Source organism: Podarcis bocagei (assembly GCF_964188305.1).
Source record: "Podarcis bocagei genome assembly, chromosome: 2".
Classification (NCBI taxonomy): domain Eukaryota; kingdom Metazoa; phylum Chordata; class Lepidosauria; order Squamata; family Lacertidae; genus Podarcis; species Podarcis bocagei.
This window is the reverse complement of record NC_138126.1, coordinates 13,919,297-13,937,035: the sequence shown is the minus strand read 5'-3', so window position 1 is coordinate 13,937,035 and position 17,739 is coordinate 13,919,297. Positions and strand designations below refer to the sequence as shown.

Genomic DNA, 17,739 nt, shown 5'->3' with positions numbered 1-17,739 from the left:
TTTGGAGCACTCTGAATTCTACCTCAGGAAACAATATCCTAAGCAATTTGGGACCGAAAAGGATTGCTGTCAACAAGAAAAGGAGGTGTGTGTGTATATATATATATGGGTATACAGTACAGTAGTGGAATTTTCCCACCATTCTTATTAAAATATGTTGTATCAAGAACATTTCTAAACTAGGACTTGGAACAGAATTTTAAGAGCTGGGGTCGACAATTACTACCAGTTTTGCAATTCTACTACTGTTTTCAGCAACTGTACCAGACTCTTTGGAAATTACACCATTGGGAGATATGTATGGGAAATTCCAGGTTAGCCAGGGCAAAGGATACATTCCTTTCTCCAGCATAGATTCTCTGACTTCTAATAACACACAACCCAGGACTGAAGCTGCTCCTCCAATGAGGGTTTCTCTTCTTCCCCACTTTCCTTTAGATCCTCCCCCTCCCCCACCAAAAATCACATTTATTGACATTCAGCCAGGAACACTTTCTGCGATTTCCACAGCTGGAGCCTTATTACCACAACCAGTCTGTGTGGATTCTTTCATGTCCTAAGACAGAAGACGTAGCACTCAGGCTGCGCATTTGTAAGTTTTCACCTTTGTGTGGATTCTCTCATGCTTAATAAGATTTGACCGCCAGCTGAAACACTTCCCACAGTGGGAGCATTTATATGGCTTCTCCCCTGTGTGGATTTGCTGGTGCTGGAGGAGATCGGAGCCCCGGCCAAAACATTTCCCGCACTCAGAGCATTTATATGGCTTCCCTCTTTTGAGGATTCTCTGATGTCGTAGAAGGTCAGAGCGGTGCCCAAAGCTCTTCCCACAGTCAGAGCATTTGTACGGTTTCTCTCCTGTGTGGGTGCGCTCGTGTGCCAGGAGACCCGAGCTCTGGCTGAAGCTCTTCCCACACTCTGCGCACGTGTATGGTTTCTCCCCCGTGTGGGTTCTCAAATGTCTAACGAGAGCTGTGCGTTCGCAAAAGCTTTTCCCGCACTCGGTGCACCGGTACGGCTTCTCTCCAGTATGGGTCCTCTCATGGGCCAAAAGGCCCGAGCTCTGGCTGAAACTCTTCCCACATTCTGTGCATTTGTACGGCTTCTCCCCCGTGTGGGTCCTCTCGTGCGCCGAAAGGCCCGACCTCCGGTGGAAGTTCTTCCCGCAGTCCGGGCAGGTGAAGGGTTTCTCACCGGTGTGGGACCTCTCATGAGCCACGAGGGCTGAGCTCTGGCTGAAGCATTTCCCACACTCCCCACATTTGTACGGCTTCTCCCCTGTGTGGATCCTCTCATGCGTGATTAGGTGGGACTTCCGGCTGAAGCTCTTGCCGCACTCTGCGCAGTCGTAGGGCTTCTCCCCTGTGTGGGTTCTCTCGTGTGCAATGAGGTGGGACTTCCGGCTGAAACTTTTGCCACACTCTGGGCAGCCATACGGTTTCTCTCCAGTGTGAAGTCTCCGGTGCCTGTACAAACTCGAGCTCTGCTTGAAGGTTTTCCCACAGTCCATGCACATCTTCAACCCCCCATAGTTGTAGATCCTTGCCCGGATCCTGGGCTCTTTCAGATCCCAGGGGTCCTGGTCATAAGGCGGAATAGGGATGTCCTTCTGTTTCTTGTGGCCATCTGAGCCCTGGCGGCTTCCAGATGTTTCTCCGGTCTCAAGGATGCCCCAATTGTCTCCTCCAAGAGAAGCGCCGTCTGCCTCAGAATCTTCCTGCACAAGGCTGTCGTCCTCCTCAATCTCACTCACCTTTCCATCACCTGCTGAGAGAAGCAGAAAACCTTGAAGTGATGAATCCAACCCTTGAGCTTTATGGTGTTGCAGCTAATGAAACCTTCAGGCATGGAATTAAATAAATCCTTACCGAGTGAAACCGTGTCCTCATCTTCCTGCTTTAAGCTCTGCTCCTGCTCAGTGTCTGAGGGAGGCAGCTCAGTATCAGAAAGGTCTGTGGCCAATGCCTGCAGTTAAACATTAATAAACGTGAGTCAGAAAGGAGCAGAAAGGCTTAGAAACAGAATGTGTGGTTGTTTTTTAAGGCAACTTTTTACATGAATAATCGTGACCCCAAATGATACACTTCTCCCATCTAATGCTATCACAGTATGAATCAAAATACAAAACTGAAAAGTGGGATAGGTCATATTTTTCAGTGGGGACAAACATGGCTGCTGCATATGGAACCTCCAGCTTCAGGGGCAGTATACCAGTTTCCGAATCCTGCAGCTTCAAAGCAACAAAAAGTGTGGTGTCTGGTTGACGAAACAGGATGCTGTACTGAGTAGAACTTTTCTCTGATCCAGCAGGGCTATTCGCATGTAGAAACAGAGGTGTTTTAGTCAAATTTTAGATATTAATCCCTCTGTTCCAGCTGTTTCCAATATTTTGGAACCAAGATCTTCAAGGTGTGTTATGGCATCCACTGATACCCCATTGGCTCCTATCAAGGCCCCCACCCCTCTTCATTTTAAAATTTTACTTTCTAAGAATTGAGAGTTTGGGGGGTTGTTGTTTGGGGGGGATATGTTTTTAGGGTTTCCCAGTAGTGTATGGAAGTGAGAGCTGGACCATAAAGAAGGCTGATCACCGAAGAATTGATGCTTCTGAATTATGGTGCTGGAGGAGACTCTTGAGAGTCCCATGGACTGCAAGAAGATCAAACCTATCCATTCTTAAGGAAATCAGCCCTGAGTGCTCACTGGAAGGACAGATCGTGAAGCTGAGACTACAATAAGAAAAGGAAAAGACCCTGATGTTGGGAAAGATTGAGGGCACAAGGAGAAGGGGAAGACAGAGGACGAGATGGTTGGACAGTGTTCTCGAAGCTACCAGCATGAGTTTGACCAAACTGCGGGAGGCAGTGGAAGACAGGAGTGCCTGGCATGCTCTGGTCCATGGGGTCGAGAAGAGTCGGACACAACTAAATAACTAAACAACAACAACATGTTTTTAGGGGGTCCTTGCTTGAATTTTGGACTTTCCTTGGAGGAATAGCTTTGGGCTCTCTTGTGGGGGACATAGCTAAGGGAACTATCATGATGATTGTTCTTGACAGACCAATCTGATTTATTTTTTGATGTAATTACATAGTTGGTGGATCAGGGAAATACTGTGGACATAGTGTATCTTGATTTCAGTAAGGCTTCTGACAAAGTCCCCCATGATATTCTCGCGAAGAAGCTGGTAAAATGTAGGTTGAACGAGGTAACTGTTAGGTGGATTTGTAGCTGGTTGACTAACCGAACCCAAAGAGTACTCATTAACGGTTCCTTCTCATCCTGGGAAAAAAGTGACACAAGTGGGGTACCGCAGGGTCCTGTCCTGGGCCTGTTGTTGTTCAATGTCTTTATAAATGACTTGGATGAAGGAATTGAGGGGATACTCATCAAATTTGCAGATGACACCAAACTGGAAGGGGTAGCTAATGCTGCAGAAGACAGAATCGGAATTCAAAATGACCATAACAGATTGGAGAACTGGGCGCAAGCTAAGAAATGAATTTCAATAGGGACAAATGTAAAGTTCTACACTTAGGCAGGAGAACCAGATGCACAAATATAGATTGGGGGACACCTGGCTTGCTAGCAGTACATGTGAAAAGGATCTAGGGATCTTGGTGGACCACAAGCTTAACATAAGCCAGCAGTGTGATGCAGCAGCAAAAAAAGCTAATGCTATTCTAGGCTGCATCAACAGAAGTATAGTGTCCAGATCAAGGGAAATAATAGTACTGCTCTACTCTTCCTTAGTCAGACAACACTTGGGAGTACTGTGCCCAATTCTGGGCGCCACAATTTAAGAAGGATGTTGACAAACTGGAATGTGTGCAGAGGAGGGTGTGGCGTTTGCCTCCTAGGTGGGTCATAAGGAATGGGTTAAATGAGTGTGAAGTGATTGGCCAGTGGGAACCCAAGGGGAGGAGTTAGAGTGAGAGTTGGAGTTGTGTGGAAGTCAGTTGAGAGTTGAGAGTTGGAGAAAGAAGAGGGAGGATAAGTCTGTGGGTTGGTTCTGGTAGAGGGTTTAGGCTCGTGGTCAGAGGAAGTAAAGCTTGAAGGGTTAGAGAGAAAACCCATAGCAGAACTTTGGGACCAGAGTCTTGAGAGAAGCCTAACCAAAAGGAACAGTACTGAGAGGAAATTTCTCTTATTTTGTTAATTTACTGATAATTCTCACTCACACAATATGCCACCCAAAAAGATAAGAAACCCAGTGAGGGAAACAACTTATGAAAGTTCTGAAGGAGAGGAGAATGGAAATCCTCAGAGGGAAGAGCAGAGTTTAGAAAATGTAACTAATATTCAACCTGAGGCAGGAGGTCCAAAATTCTCTGAAGACTTTGAAAAGTGGAAGTTAGAACAATATAAATTGGAATTAGAAAGAATTAAAGCTGAGAGCGAAAGAATTAGGGCTGAGCAGGAGAGTGAAAGAATGCAATTTCAGCTGGAGATGAGGAAACTGGAATTAGCAGCTATGGAGAATCAAAATAATAGTAATAACACCAGTAGTCAAACTCAAGTGAAGGTAGATTTAAAGCGTTTTCCTGAGTTTAAGGGAAAAGATAGCCCTGAGGCTTTTATTATATCTTTTGAAAGAGCTTGTCAAGATTTTCAAGTGAAAGATGAAGATAAGATGAAGATACTTAGAGCCAGGATAAGTGGGGCATTAGTTGAAATTTATGCTCAAATGACAGAGGACCAATCCAAAAAATTTGATATGTTTAAGCAACTAATATACACCAGGTTTGGGATTACCTCAGAACAACTGAGAAAGAAATTTAAAAGTGTGACTAAAGTGAAGGAGGAGACATACGCTCAGCTTGGGGCTAAAATCTCAAACTACCTCACAAAGTGGAGAGGGCAGACTCTGTTCCAAAAATCAGAGAAGTGTTTGCTCTGGAACAATTTTATGAACCGATAAATGGCCAATTAAAATATCTTATAAAGGAAAGACACCCACAATCACTTCAAGAAGCTACTAACTTAGCTGACCAAATAAATGAAATAAGGGACCAAGTTTTGATGAACCAAGTTTTGGCAGGAAAGTGTGGGGGACTAACAGAAATAAATTCCAACAGGCAAAGGGAAACCCATCTTCAGAGACAGACAAGGGAAATAGGCCATTGTCAAAAGGGCAAAATGACAAGGCCCAAGCAAACACCAGTCTCACTGAGGAGAAAGGGTGGGAAACAAATTATACAAATCCCAAAGAACTGAAATGCTGGGGATGTGGAAAATTTGGCCACAAAAGTTTTAATTGTAGAGCTGGAGGGTAAAAGTCTGTCAATATTAGCCCTCCGGAAAAAACCTATTGTATCAAAGCAGCTGAGGAGAGCCAAGCTAGTCAGGATAGGCTGAAGCCTGCTGAAGTGGTGGAGGCTAAAGTGGCACATTGCTACACTATTAAACAAGACAATCTTCTTTTGAAAAATGCTGGGGAAAATATTTGGATTGAAGGGAGGAGATTTCTAGGGTTAAAAGATACAAGTTCGCAAGTCACTATTGTCCACCCAGAGATAATCTGTCCCACCAAAATAATTCCAGGAAAAGTTATGTGATTAGAAGAAGAAGAAGAGTTTAGATTTGATATCCCGCCTTTCACTCCCCTTTAGGAGTCTCAAAGCGGCTAACAATCTCCTTTCCCTTCCTCCCCCACAACAAACACTCTGTGAGGTGAGTGGGGCTGAGAGACTTCAGAGAAGTGTGACTGGCCCAAGGTCACCCAGCAGCTGCATGTGGAGGAGCAGAGACGCGAACCCGGTTCCCCAGATTACAAGACTACCGCTCTTAACCACTACACCACACTGGTTTCAAAAAGGAATTTTGAAACACCCTGAGGTATTACCAGTTGCAGAAATCCATGTTAAGTTCCAAGATTGGTCAGGGAAGTGGCGGGTTGCTATTTCTGCGGAGATTCCTACTGCTGATCAGATTACTGTGCTGGTCAGATGGGATCTCTTAGAGCATGTACAGAGTTCTTTCGTAGTTACTCGCTCAAAGGGGGGTAAACAGTCACCCCATGCTGAGGGGAATGCTACTGTTGCCAAAGGAGACAGAGCTGAGGAACAGATCTCTGAGGGGAGAAATGAAGCCCTTCTGGTTCCTTTTATAAAAAACATAGTTTTGCCCAAAAACAGAAAGAAGATGCTGATTTAGTTAATTGTTTTGAGGCAGCCAAATCTGACGTGCCTTTAATCCCTGAAAGTCCTGAGCAATTCTGTCTAAGCAATGGACTGTTATATAGAGGTCCTTGACTTGCACTCATTATGGTCTTAGGGCAGTCACACACAATCCCAGTTTCAATACAGTACAGTGAAAGTTTGGGGCAGGCATGCTTCTTCGTTTCCAATCAGTGCATGTCCTGTAGCTTCCTGCTGAACTCCTGTAAGTTTTTATACCACATATGTTCCAGTGTGGGTTTCTGGGTCCCACTTTTTACAGTGCAAGAGTCCCGCTCCACACAGCAATAATGCAGTAACATTGTGGAAGGATCACAGAACAGTTTATAAAGCAGAACGATGGATGGTCCAGTACGAATCCATCATTAATACACCATTTTTGCATCAATGGGCACACCCACACTACAGATTTCAAGAGCTTTTACAGTCAATCCTCTCTCCAAAGGAACTCTGGAAATTGTAGTTCTGTGAGGGGGATCAGAGGGGTTTCTCCTAACAATTCTCAACACCCTTATAACAACACAGTAATTTATTACTTATATATCGCCCATCCAGCTGGGTTACCCCTGCCTTAACAAACTACAATTCCCAGGAGTCTTTAGGGGAAACCCTGACAATTAGAGTAGTATAAAAGTGCTAGAAATATATAGTGTGGGTAAGTCCAATGACATATTACAGAATACACTTGCCCCCCTCCCCACCAAAAAAATCCCCACCAATCTTGGTGGGACCCTGATAGAATCCCCCCCCCCCCGCAAAACTTCAGAAACTGCAATGTAGGTGTGAGACAAGCATCCATGGAGAGTGAATTCCTTCCCTCTCACCTGCACGCTCCATCTCTCATTCTCCTGCTGCCTCAGTAGGAAATCCTCTGCCAGGGCCACGACCTGAGCACAGATCTCTGGCCCTCGATCCTGAACCCAGTTCTCCATTTCACAGAAAAATCGCTGCGGTGTCACTCAAAAGCGTTCTGAAACAAGCAGGTGAAATTGTTTCTTTTATTTCCAGAGTGCCCTTTGTCAAAAACTGACAGGGGCAGCGTCAGCGCAAATGAAATGCAAGCGATATATAAATACAATGGCAAAGACATATTTACAATCATTTAGCAGTGTTTTCATGGGATCTTAGGTTTTATAGCACTTGCTGCGCACCACTTTGATATTTTATATGTGTGGACTTTCTACAAACATTTAAACAAATAAATACCTATGTATAGATCAAGGCTTGGGTAACTATGGCCCTCTAGATGTTGCCAGACTGCAACTCCCATAATCTCTGGCTTTGCTTGCTGGGGCTGATCTGGAGGAGGGCCCCAGGCTCTCCACCCTCCTTCACTGTAAGATATTCTCCACAGTGTTGTAAATAAAAATATGCCCTTTTCCCTTATGGGGTATCCAAGAGCCCATATAGAGTCCTTACATAGGTTCCCTATTGGTAGGAGAAAATAACAGAGGCCAACCAGAGAATATTGAGAAGCAAAGCAGCTAGTAAGCTTGATCTTTATTGATCTGTTGCAACAGGGTACCCCCCTCACACGCAGGAGAGGAAGAGGACCCAGAACAATAGCCTGCAAGGCCTTATAAAGACTTTTGAAATTCCCCTTCTCTAGATCAGGACCACCCCCAGAAACATTATGCATACATCACAGAAGGGGTGTGACCTAAGACCACCCCTCAGATACATCCCACCTACATCACAGAAATTTAAATGTTGTTTTTCTCTTCTCCTTGTTTATCTCCTGTCTAGCAGGTTCCTTGATTGGATTTTCTGGGGAAGCCTGGCCATTCTTTTGTAATGCTAAAATACTTATTTCCTGGGCCAGGTCACAGGCTCACACCTTATTCAAACACAGATTAAAGGAAGAGACAATGGGGAGGCTTTTCCATTTTTAACCTTGCAGAGAAGGGATTTGGTCAGTTTAGGAATCAAAATGGTTCCAGGTTTGCCTTCCTGTACTGATCTATGTATGTGCAGTTATGAACATTACTATATATCTAAGACCATAAAATTCCTATCACAATATTCCCCCCTCTGGGGCTAGAATTTTTCTTAAAAATTTTTGCCCCACAAATAATAACATCGTATGTTGTAAATGGATGTCTTTGTATGAATATATCATATAAAAATAACACATGTTGCGTTTTGCTACTAAATTGCTTGTGGCATTCTAACACTTTGGGAGAGACCATTTACTCAATAGTGTTCTATGCTTTACACCTAGCAGGAAGGTAAGGTCCACTAATGACTGAAAAGTGCAGTTTGCTTCCCCCCCACCATTTTAGTGTTCTCAGGTGTCAAGGTAGCTCTTCTGTGGTCTCACACTGACATAGTGCTACAGCAACACATCTTGTCTGTTGAATCCCCTCAGGGCTTTCATTTAACCATGTCGCCTGGCATTCACCATAGCTGGCACAGGTTTTGGGCATCTCGTGAGGGAGAGGTCTTCGCCTTGGCCTTTAGCTATGGGATTTTATTATAGGCTGTGGTCTTGGGCTCATGAGAAGTTGCTCACTTGCACTTAAAGGACCAAAAAGCTAATTGCAGCCTGGATACACTTGCCCAATTCAAACTGAGTCCAATTTGAATTTATCTTGCCCCATGGTTCTCAAGTCTTCAAACCAATCTGTTAAAAGAAAACCATTCTTAACAAGGGCAGTTGTCCAAATAAGTCAATTTAAGTCTATAAGGAATCATTCCTGCTAAACCAAAGCATATCCACCTTCATGTACCTGGTGTTTTATGGGTCCAGAAGTTTGTCATTGGCAAAAAGAGGTTTAACACATATTAAAATGGATAGGGAAAGTTGGCAGAGTGCCAGGTGGAACAATGTGGTTATAAATTGATCTAAACATTGGACTACACAATAGTGTGAGCTATTAGAAAGTATAAAATGCATGAGAATTCTCCATTGGTGTGTAAGCAATAAGACATTAAACATAAAAACAGTTACACACAGGAAAAAAAATTGCCCCCCTTTGTGGAAATCACACTGTCAGACACATTTCAACATTCTTACATAATAACACATAATACAAAACAAAATAATTAAATATCTGTTGCATATCTTGACACAATTGCGATCTTTTACGTATGTATCTTTTGAATCCTGGAGCAGAGGCTTGAGGTTCAAGTGAAAAAATGTCCTTGCAATTCAACTCCTCCCCCCTTTGTCAGCCCCCCCCCCCCCCGTCAGTCTATAGCCTTTGAAAGAGATAGCTGTGGGCACTTTGAAAACTCTGGTCTTGTGATAGTGAAGAACTGAGTTGAGGGGTTGTTGCTGCTTTTCATCATTGCACATCTGTAGAAGTGATATCCTGTAAGGGGGCAGGGTTTTGGGGAGACTTAAACACAGTTAGACAAGAAAGGGGCAAAAGGCAAAAAGGATGTCCTCCAGTTTCCATGGGAAGCTGCAAATAATAACAATCTTAGTGGATGAAACATTTTATTCATTATCACATTTCCATATAATTACTGTTATTATCTGCTAAGTTTGTTTGCTTTCCTTCACTTAATTTTTGTTGTTGTTGTTCTTTTCATATTAAAAATAAAAAATTACTCCACATGTAGAGAAAGAGAACTGTAAAAATACAAAGGTTAAAAAATAAAAAGAAAGCAAAAAATTAATTACCAGTTAGATGAAAATGGACTTGAGACAAAAACATCAGATTCAGAAAATAACTATTATTAAATAGTACAAAGATATTATCAAAACCACACAGATTACTACTGGACTGGGGGGAAAAAGGGAAAACAATGGGGAAAACTTAAAATTCACCATGTGCTATCCAATAAAAGAACTTCATGAAACTGACTTTCAACATGTGATGAACATGTCCCCAAAGTAAAACACACACACACAAATGACCTATGAGGAACCAAAAATAAATAAATGCTAAGACACACAATTAATAAGCAACCTGAAGTAATCTGTTTTGGCATTCTAACATCCCAAATGAAAATAAAAGAGTGTTTCTTGATGTGACAACATCAGCTGTAATGTTAATACTGGGAAATGAGTTAATACCAATAAAAAAATGAATGGCAATTTTAAAGTTGTGCAGGTACCTTGCACTAGCCAAAATGACAGAATTAGTAAGAAATGCTCAAACAATGTTTGGTTGTGCTTCGATTAACTTCATAGACATCATGGAGAAACTGATTAAATAAATGAAAACAGATTATTTGTAACTTAAAGTGTCAAAGCCACAAAGAGATAGAAGGAAATCAACTAATGTAGCAGGGATTCAGACTTGTTTTGCTGAACAGAAAGAAAGTGACTGTTTGGCTTTAAGTGAAGAAAGACAAAAGGAAAAACAAATGCATTTACTTTTTATAGAGTATTTAAATCACTGTTTGCATCCCTTCATTATCATTTGTGCTGTGGGAGAAAAGAAGGGACACTCTGTTAAAAGGGAAAATTATTTCATGTGAGAGGTCTGTCAGGAAATGCTATTCCTAAAATGCATAGGCATATACACATACACACACACACACACACAAAAAAAACTTATGAAATTTAAATCCCATTGGGGGGGGGGGAGAAACTACTCAAGAGAGGAACTCACAGTGGGAGTGCTTTGATATTTACCTGTGAAAAGAATTTGGCATGTCAAGTACTTAACTATTGTCTTCCTGGAGCAAAACACATTAAGGATGATTTCCCTCAATGGCTCCCAAGTTTTACATAAGGAAATTTGTATAGGTTTCAGGCTCTCCAAACCTTCTCATCCCCCCCTCCTTTCTCTCTCTCTCTCTTTTGTAAGCTGATCTAGCCTCTGTGCATGTGCAGAGTTCATGTCTCAGCAAACCTTTTATACCATTGAAAATGTTGCATCTTTTGGCTCAATTAGAATAAGGAAGGGAAAGGTAAGGAGTAGATTTTAAAAATAGGGTTAGATTTTAAAACAACAAAAAAGAGAAACTCAGCAATTTAAGAATTCACCAAAGCTAGCAATTTCAGCCCAAGCTTCCTTTATGTACAGGAAAGGGCTATCATTATTGGTCATTTTATCTGGTCATTCGCGGAACAATCAACCGCTCTCTTATTTATGAGTAAAAATGGCCAGGTAAGGAGTGGTTTTTTAAAATAGGGTTAGATTTTAAAACAAAAAAGAGAAACTCAGCAATTCAAGTATTCACCATTCAGCCCAAGCTTCCTTTATGTACAGGAAAGGGCTAATATCCCTCTGGCCATTCGCGGAACAATCAACCGCTCTCTTATTTATGAGTAAAAATGGCCAGAGCGTTAGAATTCATAGGATTTTTTAACATTCTCAGTCATTTCAGCCTTACCATTTGCAGACAAAAAATTATTATTATTATTATTAATATTATTTTCTGCGCCTTAATTTACAGGAATGTCCAAGGCTAATTGTACTTGATTATTCATTTGTATGTGCTTAAACTTTGAATTGACTTTTAAGTTTGATTAAAAAAAAATAGTAGACAAAATGATAAATACTGTAATCACTCAAATGCTTGATATTACCAGTTGTGCTTCAAAACATCATGGCTTTTACCTCTCACCTTTAAAACTAAAAAGCAAAGCTAGGCTGAATTTCAACTCCATTACCACACCAGAATTTAAGAATTACCCTCCAATGCTTGCAGACACATGGTCTTCCACACAGCCACAAATTGGGAGAGTTGAAAGGGACCCTGGGGTCATCTAGTCCAACCCTAAAATACAGGGTTCATAGCAAGATTTGTACTACCAGAAACACACACATACTTATGTACACAGACACAACTGGGGAAGAGATCACAAGCCATGCGCCTATCACAAACCATGCGCCTATCATGTACTAAGGAAAAGGAAAATAAAAGTACCCAATTCTATACAGATCTTGAAGCTAGTTTGAGTGAGTGTTTACTTCCTTAGACTAAAGAGTGAAAATTCCTATAGAAATTATCTTTAAAAGAAGATTGAAGTTAACATTTTTCCTAAGATAGGGAGAGGATCTTTTATAAAGCAAAGTTTAAACAGCCATAGATTTGATTTAAAAGGAATACAAGAGTGAACAATTTTTCCTGAACTTGCAGAGGAATAGTAAGCCTAATTTATGCCCCCCCCCTTTGCAGTTTCCTTTAAAGGAAGCTTACTCGGGAGTAAATTTACCTGGCACAGAATGAGAAGGAGAAAGGGAAAAAACCCTGAAAGAGACAGAATGAAACAAGGGGGGACATTTTCTAAGAAAAGAGGCCAGGACGTCTTATAGAGACTGATATCAGGAGCCTTACAATAACTCTTCTGTCCAACCAGATCAAAGTTAAAACTGGACTCAGATATTTTTCTTAGAAGGAACACCATACTTTCATAGGCATATGCTTAATGAAATACATACACTGCATCTTAGCTTGAGAGAGCAGTTGGCTCAACTAGGCTTTTGCAGCAGAAACATTAGGTTAACTTAGACTGGAACACAGGTATACTTGCAATTGAAGGGGACTGTCAGAGTCCAGGCGGGAAGTAAGCACCAACTGGGCTTCTTTCACGCCAGGGGTCTGGGGACTATTTTTCTTTTGACTGAGGTGCACCCATTTTCAATTAAAAGGGTTTTGGACCTGGGCAAAACTCCGAAGGGTCCGGAAAAGGGGAAACCTGGACAAAAAAAACTTGGGGATACCTGGACAAATCTCCGATGGGAAAACTTGGGGATCCAAGGGAAAAAACCTGGGAATACCTGGACAAATCTCCGAGGGAAAAACCTGGGGATCCGAGGGAAAAAACCTGGGGATACCTGGACAAATCTCCGAGGGGAAAAACCTGGGGATACCTCACTTAATCTCTATTCTACAACTCACAGCAACCTCCCTGCCTTTTACAATCTAACTCAGAGTCCCTACTGAACGCTTGCACACTTGCAATGCCAGATTGAGACTCAGAAATGACAAAGAAGGAAAGGAATCAGGTGCCCTTGCTTTCTCCGCTCACAGGTCATCTCTAACAAAGATCGCCATGGCAGAGGTGCGGCTACACCTGGGAGTTATAGTTTTGGGAATTATAGTTTTCAGTGCAGAAGAAATTGCACAACCTTTCTGGGCAAAACTCCGAAGGAATAGGTTGGCATACAGAGTTAAGTGGAAGAAATCACACACAACCTTTGCCTGGGCATACTCCGAAGGGCTAAGGCTGGTGTTGAGATCGAGGGGACAGAAAGGAGTAGAAGGCAATTTTTTCAAGAGTTAAAGTGAGGAAAGAAGTAAGGATTTGAGAAGTATAGGTTTGCTGTGGTTTGCAGAATCCCACCCCACTACCCATTTTTCCTACTCATACTCACTTCGCAAGCGCTGTCCTGGTGATCCCGGGATCTCTTGACTGGTTGTTTAAGGCCGGCCTGATCAAGCTTTGCTTCCCCTGGTTAGCCTCGCTGAACTCCAAGTTATTGCCAGACCCTGGGACCGATGGAAGACTGGTTATTCCTCCTGGCAAACTGCCTGGTGCGCGCTGGATAACCAGTCCTTCCTCCTCCCAGAATCCGGGTAACCAAAAGTCCCTTCGTGCGTGGTCGCCATCTGTTGTAAATAAAAATATGCCCTTTTCCCTTATGGGGTATCCAAGAGCCCATATAGAGTCCTTACATAGGTTCCCTATTGGTAGGAGAAAATAACAGAGGCCAACCAGAGAATATTGAGAAGCAAAGCAGCTAGTAAGCTTGATCTTTATTGATCTGTTGCAACAGGGTACCCCCCTCACACGCAGGAGAGGAAGAGGACCCAGAACAATAGCCTGCAAGGCCTTATAAAGACTTTTGAAATTCCCCTTCTCTAGATCAGGACCACCCCCAGAAACATTATGCATACATCACAGAAGGGGTGTGACCTAAGACCACCCCTCAGATACATCCCACCTACATCACAGAAATTTAAATGTTGTTTTTCTCTTCTCCTTGTTTATCTCCTGTCTAGCAGGTTCCTTGATTGGATTTTCTGGGGAAGCCTGGCCATTCTTTTGTAATGCTAAAATACTTATTTCCTGGGCCAGGTCACAGGCTCACACCTTATTCAAACACAGATTAAAGGAAGAGACAATGGGGAGGCTTTTCCATTTTTAACCTTGCAGAGAAGGGATTTGGTCAGTTTAGGAATCAAAATGGTTCCAGGTTTGCCTTCCTGTACTGATCTATGTATGTGCAGTTATGAACATTACTATATATCTAAGACCATAAAATTCCTATCACAACAGCAAGCTTCTGTTAGAAGCACAGGAGCTAAGCTGTAAAATAAATAGGTCACACTATATGCAAGAATGCTAAATCCATAAAGATCTCTCTCTCTCTCTGAATGATGCAGAATTCATTGTTGAATTTATTATGAAGCCAAATACCAACTAGGGATGGCATCCCAGAGTTACTTCTTCTAAGAGCTAGCCTGTTAATTTCGGTGAGAATAATGCAGTTGGGTAGAAAAACCCTTTTGTTTCAGAGCTGCGGACCTAGTCCCCTTCTCCCTCCTCGGTCTGCATTCTGGTGGGTGGCAGGAAGGCAGGAGGGGAAGGAGATGCAGGGTGTTGTTGGCGGTTTCCCCTTTCGCACTGCCTTCTCCTGTGTCATTTCAAACGCCTCCTCTGCAGGGAGAGTTTCTCCTTTCCCCCAACCGCCCCTTTCCTCCTCTACCTCCATCAACGCACCTCTTTCTCTTTCCCTGCACCAGCCAGCCGCCGCCTTGGTGATGCAACTTCCTTTTCAAGAAATCTCTGCAGTCCAAGTTGCCCAGAGGCTAGCAATATTTTAAATATATATATATTTAAATAAACGTATATATTTAAAATCCACGAAGGGGTAGGAAGCCCCACAAACCACCAAGTTTACTATCGCCTGCAGGAAAAGGCCATGGGCAGCTTCCTTCACAGCTGTCCAGGCCTCTCTGTGCAAATGCAGCTCTGTTGATTTAACCCTTGGGATCTCATTCACGGGGAAAGAAGGGACAAAACGGCTTCAGGCCTCCATTGGGGAGGAAAGGAGAGGGTCTTTGCAGCCACACACCCCGATCTCTTGAACGGCTGCTGCTGTGGTCCTTTGGGTTGCAGGCAGGAGTTAGACCGGTGCAGCTTCTCTCTTTCTCCTGCCCCCCCCCCCAACGCCTTTCTTTAAAAAAAAAAAGTTTTGTGTATTTCATTGCAACACAGAGAGAGATGTATTCATTCAGACAGTAAATATTTGGGTCTATTCAGAAGATTGCAAATATCACAAGGTCACATCATTCCTTTGAAGAGAAGGCCTACAATCGCTTGCAAAAAGCAGAGCTTTTTACCAAGATGCTACCAGTTTAGCACAAGAAATCCACGTCGTTACATTTAAGAGACTTTGGGGAGTTAGGAAAGTGAAGGGGAAAGGCACTGAAAATTATGGGATGACTGAATCATTATTAACAGGAAGACATTAATGAAGCAAATCAGGATGGATGCTCAATAAACAGTTCCATCCAGAGTTGTCTCGAGTTACTTATTTCAAAGTCAGAAATAAGAACATAAGAGCCTGCTGGATCAGGTCAGTGGCTCACCTAGTTCAGCATTTTGCCCTCACAGTGGCTGACAAGATGCCTGTGGGAAACCCACAAGCAGGATTTGAGCAGAAGAGACCTCTCCCCTCCTGCAGTTTCCATCAAGTGGGGTTCAGAAGAATTACTGCCTTTAACTGTGGAGGCAGAGCACAACCATCATAGCTAACACCCATAGGGAGCCCTCTCCTCCATCAATATGTCTAACCCTCTTTTTAAACCGGTGCTTTTTGTCTGGGGGGGGATACATATCCCTAAACATTTTGTAAATCTAAGTTGGGCCTCATTGAGGGGCAGTATTTCAATATGAGTAGGAAAATGAGAGTACCCCTAAACACTTTTTTAGGGGGGAGTAAGCACTGTTTAAACTATTTAGGATAGTGTTCCTCACTGCCTCCTGTGGGAGTGAGTTCCAAAGATTAACAATGCAGCATGTGAATTTCTACTTCTTTTTGCCTGCCTGCTCCTCCCCACCTCCCCCCGCAACGCGTGTGCGGCTAAATTTCTACTTTCTCTTATCTGTCCTGAATCTTCCAACCTTGAGCTTAATTGGAAGTCTTCAAGTGCTAGTGTTACAAGGCAGAAACCTTTATTCACCTTCTCCATAACATGCATAATTTTGACACTTCTATCATGTTGCCTCTTTCTCACCTGTTCTCTAAACTAAAAAGTCCCAATGTTTCCTCATGGGAAGGGGAGCTCACTTTATCCCCTCAATCATTTTGGTGGCCCTTTTCTGAAGCTTTTCCAACTCTACAATATCCTTTTTGGGGTGAGCCAGCCAGAACTGTACACAGGATTCCAAATGTGGTCCCATCATCGATTTGTATCATGGCATTATGGTACCTGGAGTTTATTTGCATTCCCTTTCCTACTGAACCCTAGCCATTCATCCCCCCCCCTCCCAAATAGGATCCTTCTATGGGAATCATAGAATGATAAGAGTTGGAAGGGACCACGAGACCAACTGGTCCACCTCCCCACCCCCACCCCCGAATGTTTCCCTCTTCCTCAGAACAACACTCTCTTCTACCAGGAGTGGAAAACCTTTGGTGCTTCATATGTAATCAGACTGGGACCCAGTGCAAAAATCCTGAGGATCCATGTGGATCTGTGCTTTGTAACCAGGCTCTCTGTCCCTCTCTTCTCCCCACTCAGTGGCTCTTCTCCCGCTTTGCTGTTTCAAAGCAAGCAAAGCGAGCCACGGAGGAGGGAAGGAAGGGGAACCATGGATCCTCTGCTCACGACTGCAGCAGATCCCCCCGCCACCCGCAGGCATTCGCTCCATAACACGCACAGACATTTCCCCTTACTTTCTAGGAGGAAAAAAGTGAGTGTTATGGAGCAAAAAATACGGTAAATACAACCTCAGGGGAAGAACAGCACATAATACGCCGCATTGTGATTTATTTAACAGAAATAAAGCCAAGATGTAGAAGCCATGTGTGAAAAACTAAGTACACCTTTGATTCAACAGCTTGGAGAACCACCTTTATCAGCAATAACATGAAGTAATTCTTTATCCATCTCTCTCATTGTTGTGGATGAATTTTGGCCCATTCTTCTTCACGTTGCTTCAGCTCATTGGGGTTTGCTGGCATTTGTTTATGAACAGCTCTCTTAAGGTCCCACCACAGCATTTCAATTGGGTCAAAGTCTGGGCTTTGAGAGGGCCGTAGCAACACCTTGATTCTTTTCTTTTTCAGTCATTCTGTTGAAGATTTACTGGTGTGCTTGGGATCATTGTCCTGTTGCATAACCCAGTTTTGACCAAGCTTTAGCTGTCAGGCAGATGGCCTCCCAATTGAATCTAAGATACTTTGGTATACAGAGAAGTTCGTGGTCAACTCAATGACTGCAAGGTTCCCAGGTCCTGTGGCTGCAAGCCCAAATCACCAACCCTCTATCACCACGCCTGACATCTATCAGCACGCCTCTATCAGCACGCCTGTTGTTTGTGCTGATATGCTGTGTTTGGTTTTCGTCAAACATGGCACTGTGCATTATGGCTAAACATCACCACTTTGGTCTTGTGTGTCCAAAGGACGTTGTTCCAGAAGTC

General features: G+C 43.0%; 1 protein-coding gene across 2 annotated transcripts; it reads right to left on the bottom strand.

The window, feature by feature from the left end:
- Nucleotides 1-180: 180 nt before the first annotated feature.
- LOC308580850 (uncharacterized protein) lies at nt 181-16,557 on the bottom strand. Of its 2 annotated transcripts, none has more exons than XM_081183078.1 (4): nt 14,809-16,557; nt 7,004-7,149; nt 1,869-1,965; nt 181-1,767 (listed from the first exon to the last, which is right to left on the bottom strand). In XM_081183078.1, the coding sequence occupies exons 2-4, from the start codon at nt 7,109-7,111 to the stop codon at nt 578-580; spliced, it is 1,395 nt and encodes a 464-aa protein (XP_081039204.1). In that variant the 5' UTR covers nt 7,112-7,149; nt 14,809-16,557; the 3' UTR covers nt 181-577. The 2 variants fall into 2 exon arrangements, with proteins under 2 accessions (XP_081039204.1, XP_081039205.1); XM_081183079.1 differs by having other exon boundaries at nt 181-1,764.
- Nucleotides 16,558-17,739: the final 1,182 nt, after the last annotated feature.

Bases quoted from the DNA above. Each gene is read 5' to 3' on its own strand.
- LOC308580850 (XM_081183078.1), bottom strand. From the start codon at position 7,111: ATGGAGAACTGGGTTCAGGATCGAGGGCCAGAGATCTGTGCTCAGGTC. The intron at 1,966-7,003 runs GTGAGAGGGAAG...GTTTAACTGCAG, and splicing joins ATGAGAGATGGAGCGTGCAG to GCATTGGCCACAGACCTTTC. The intron at 1,768-1,868 runs GTAAGGATTTAT...TGCTTCTCTCAG, and splicing joins TGAGGACACGGTTTCACTCG to CAGGTGATGGAAAGGTGAGT.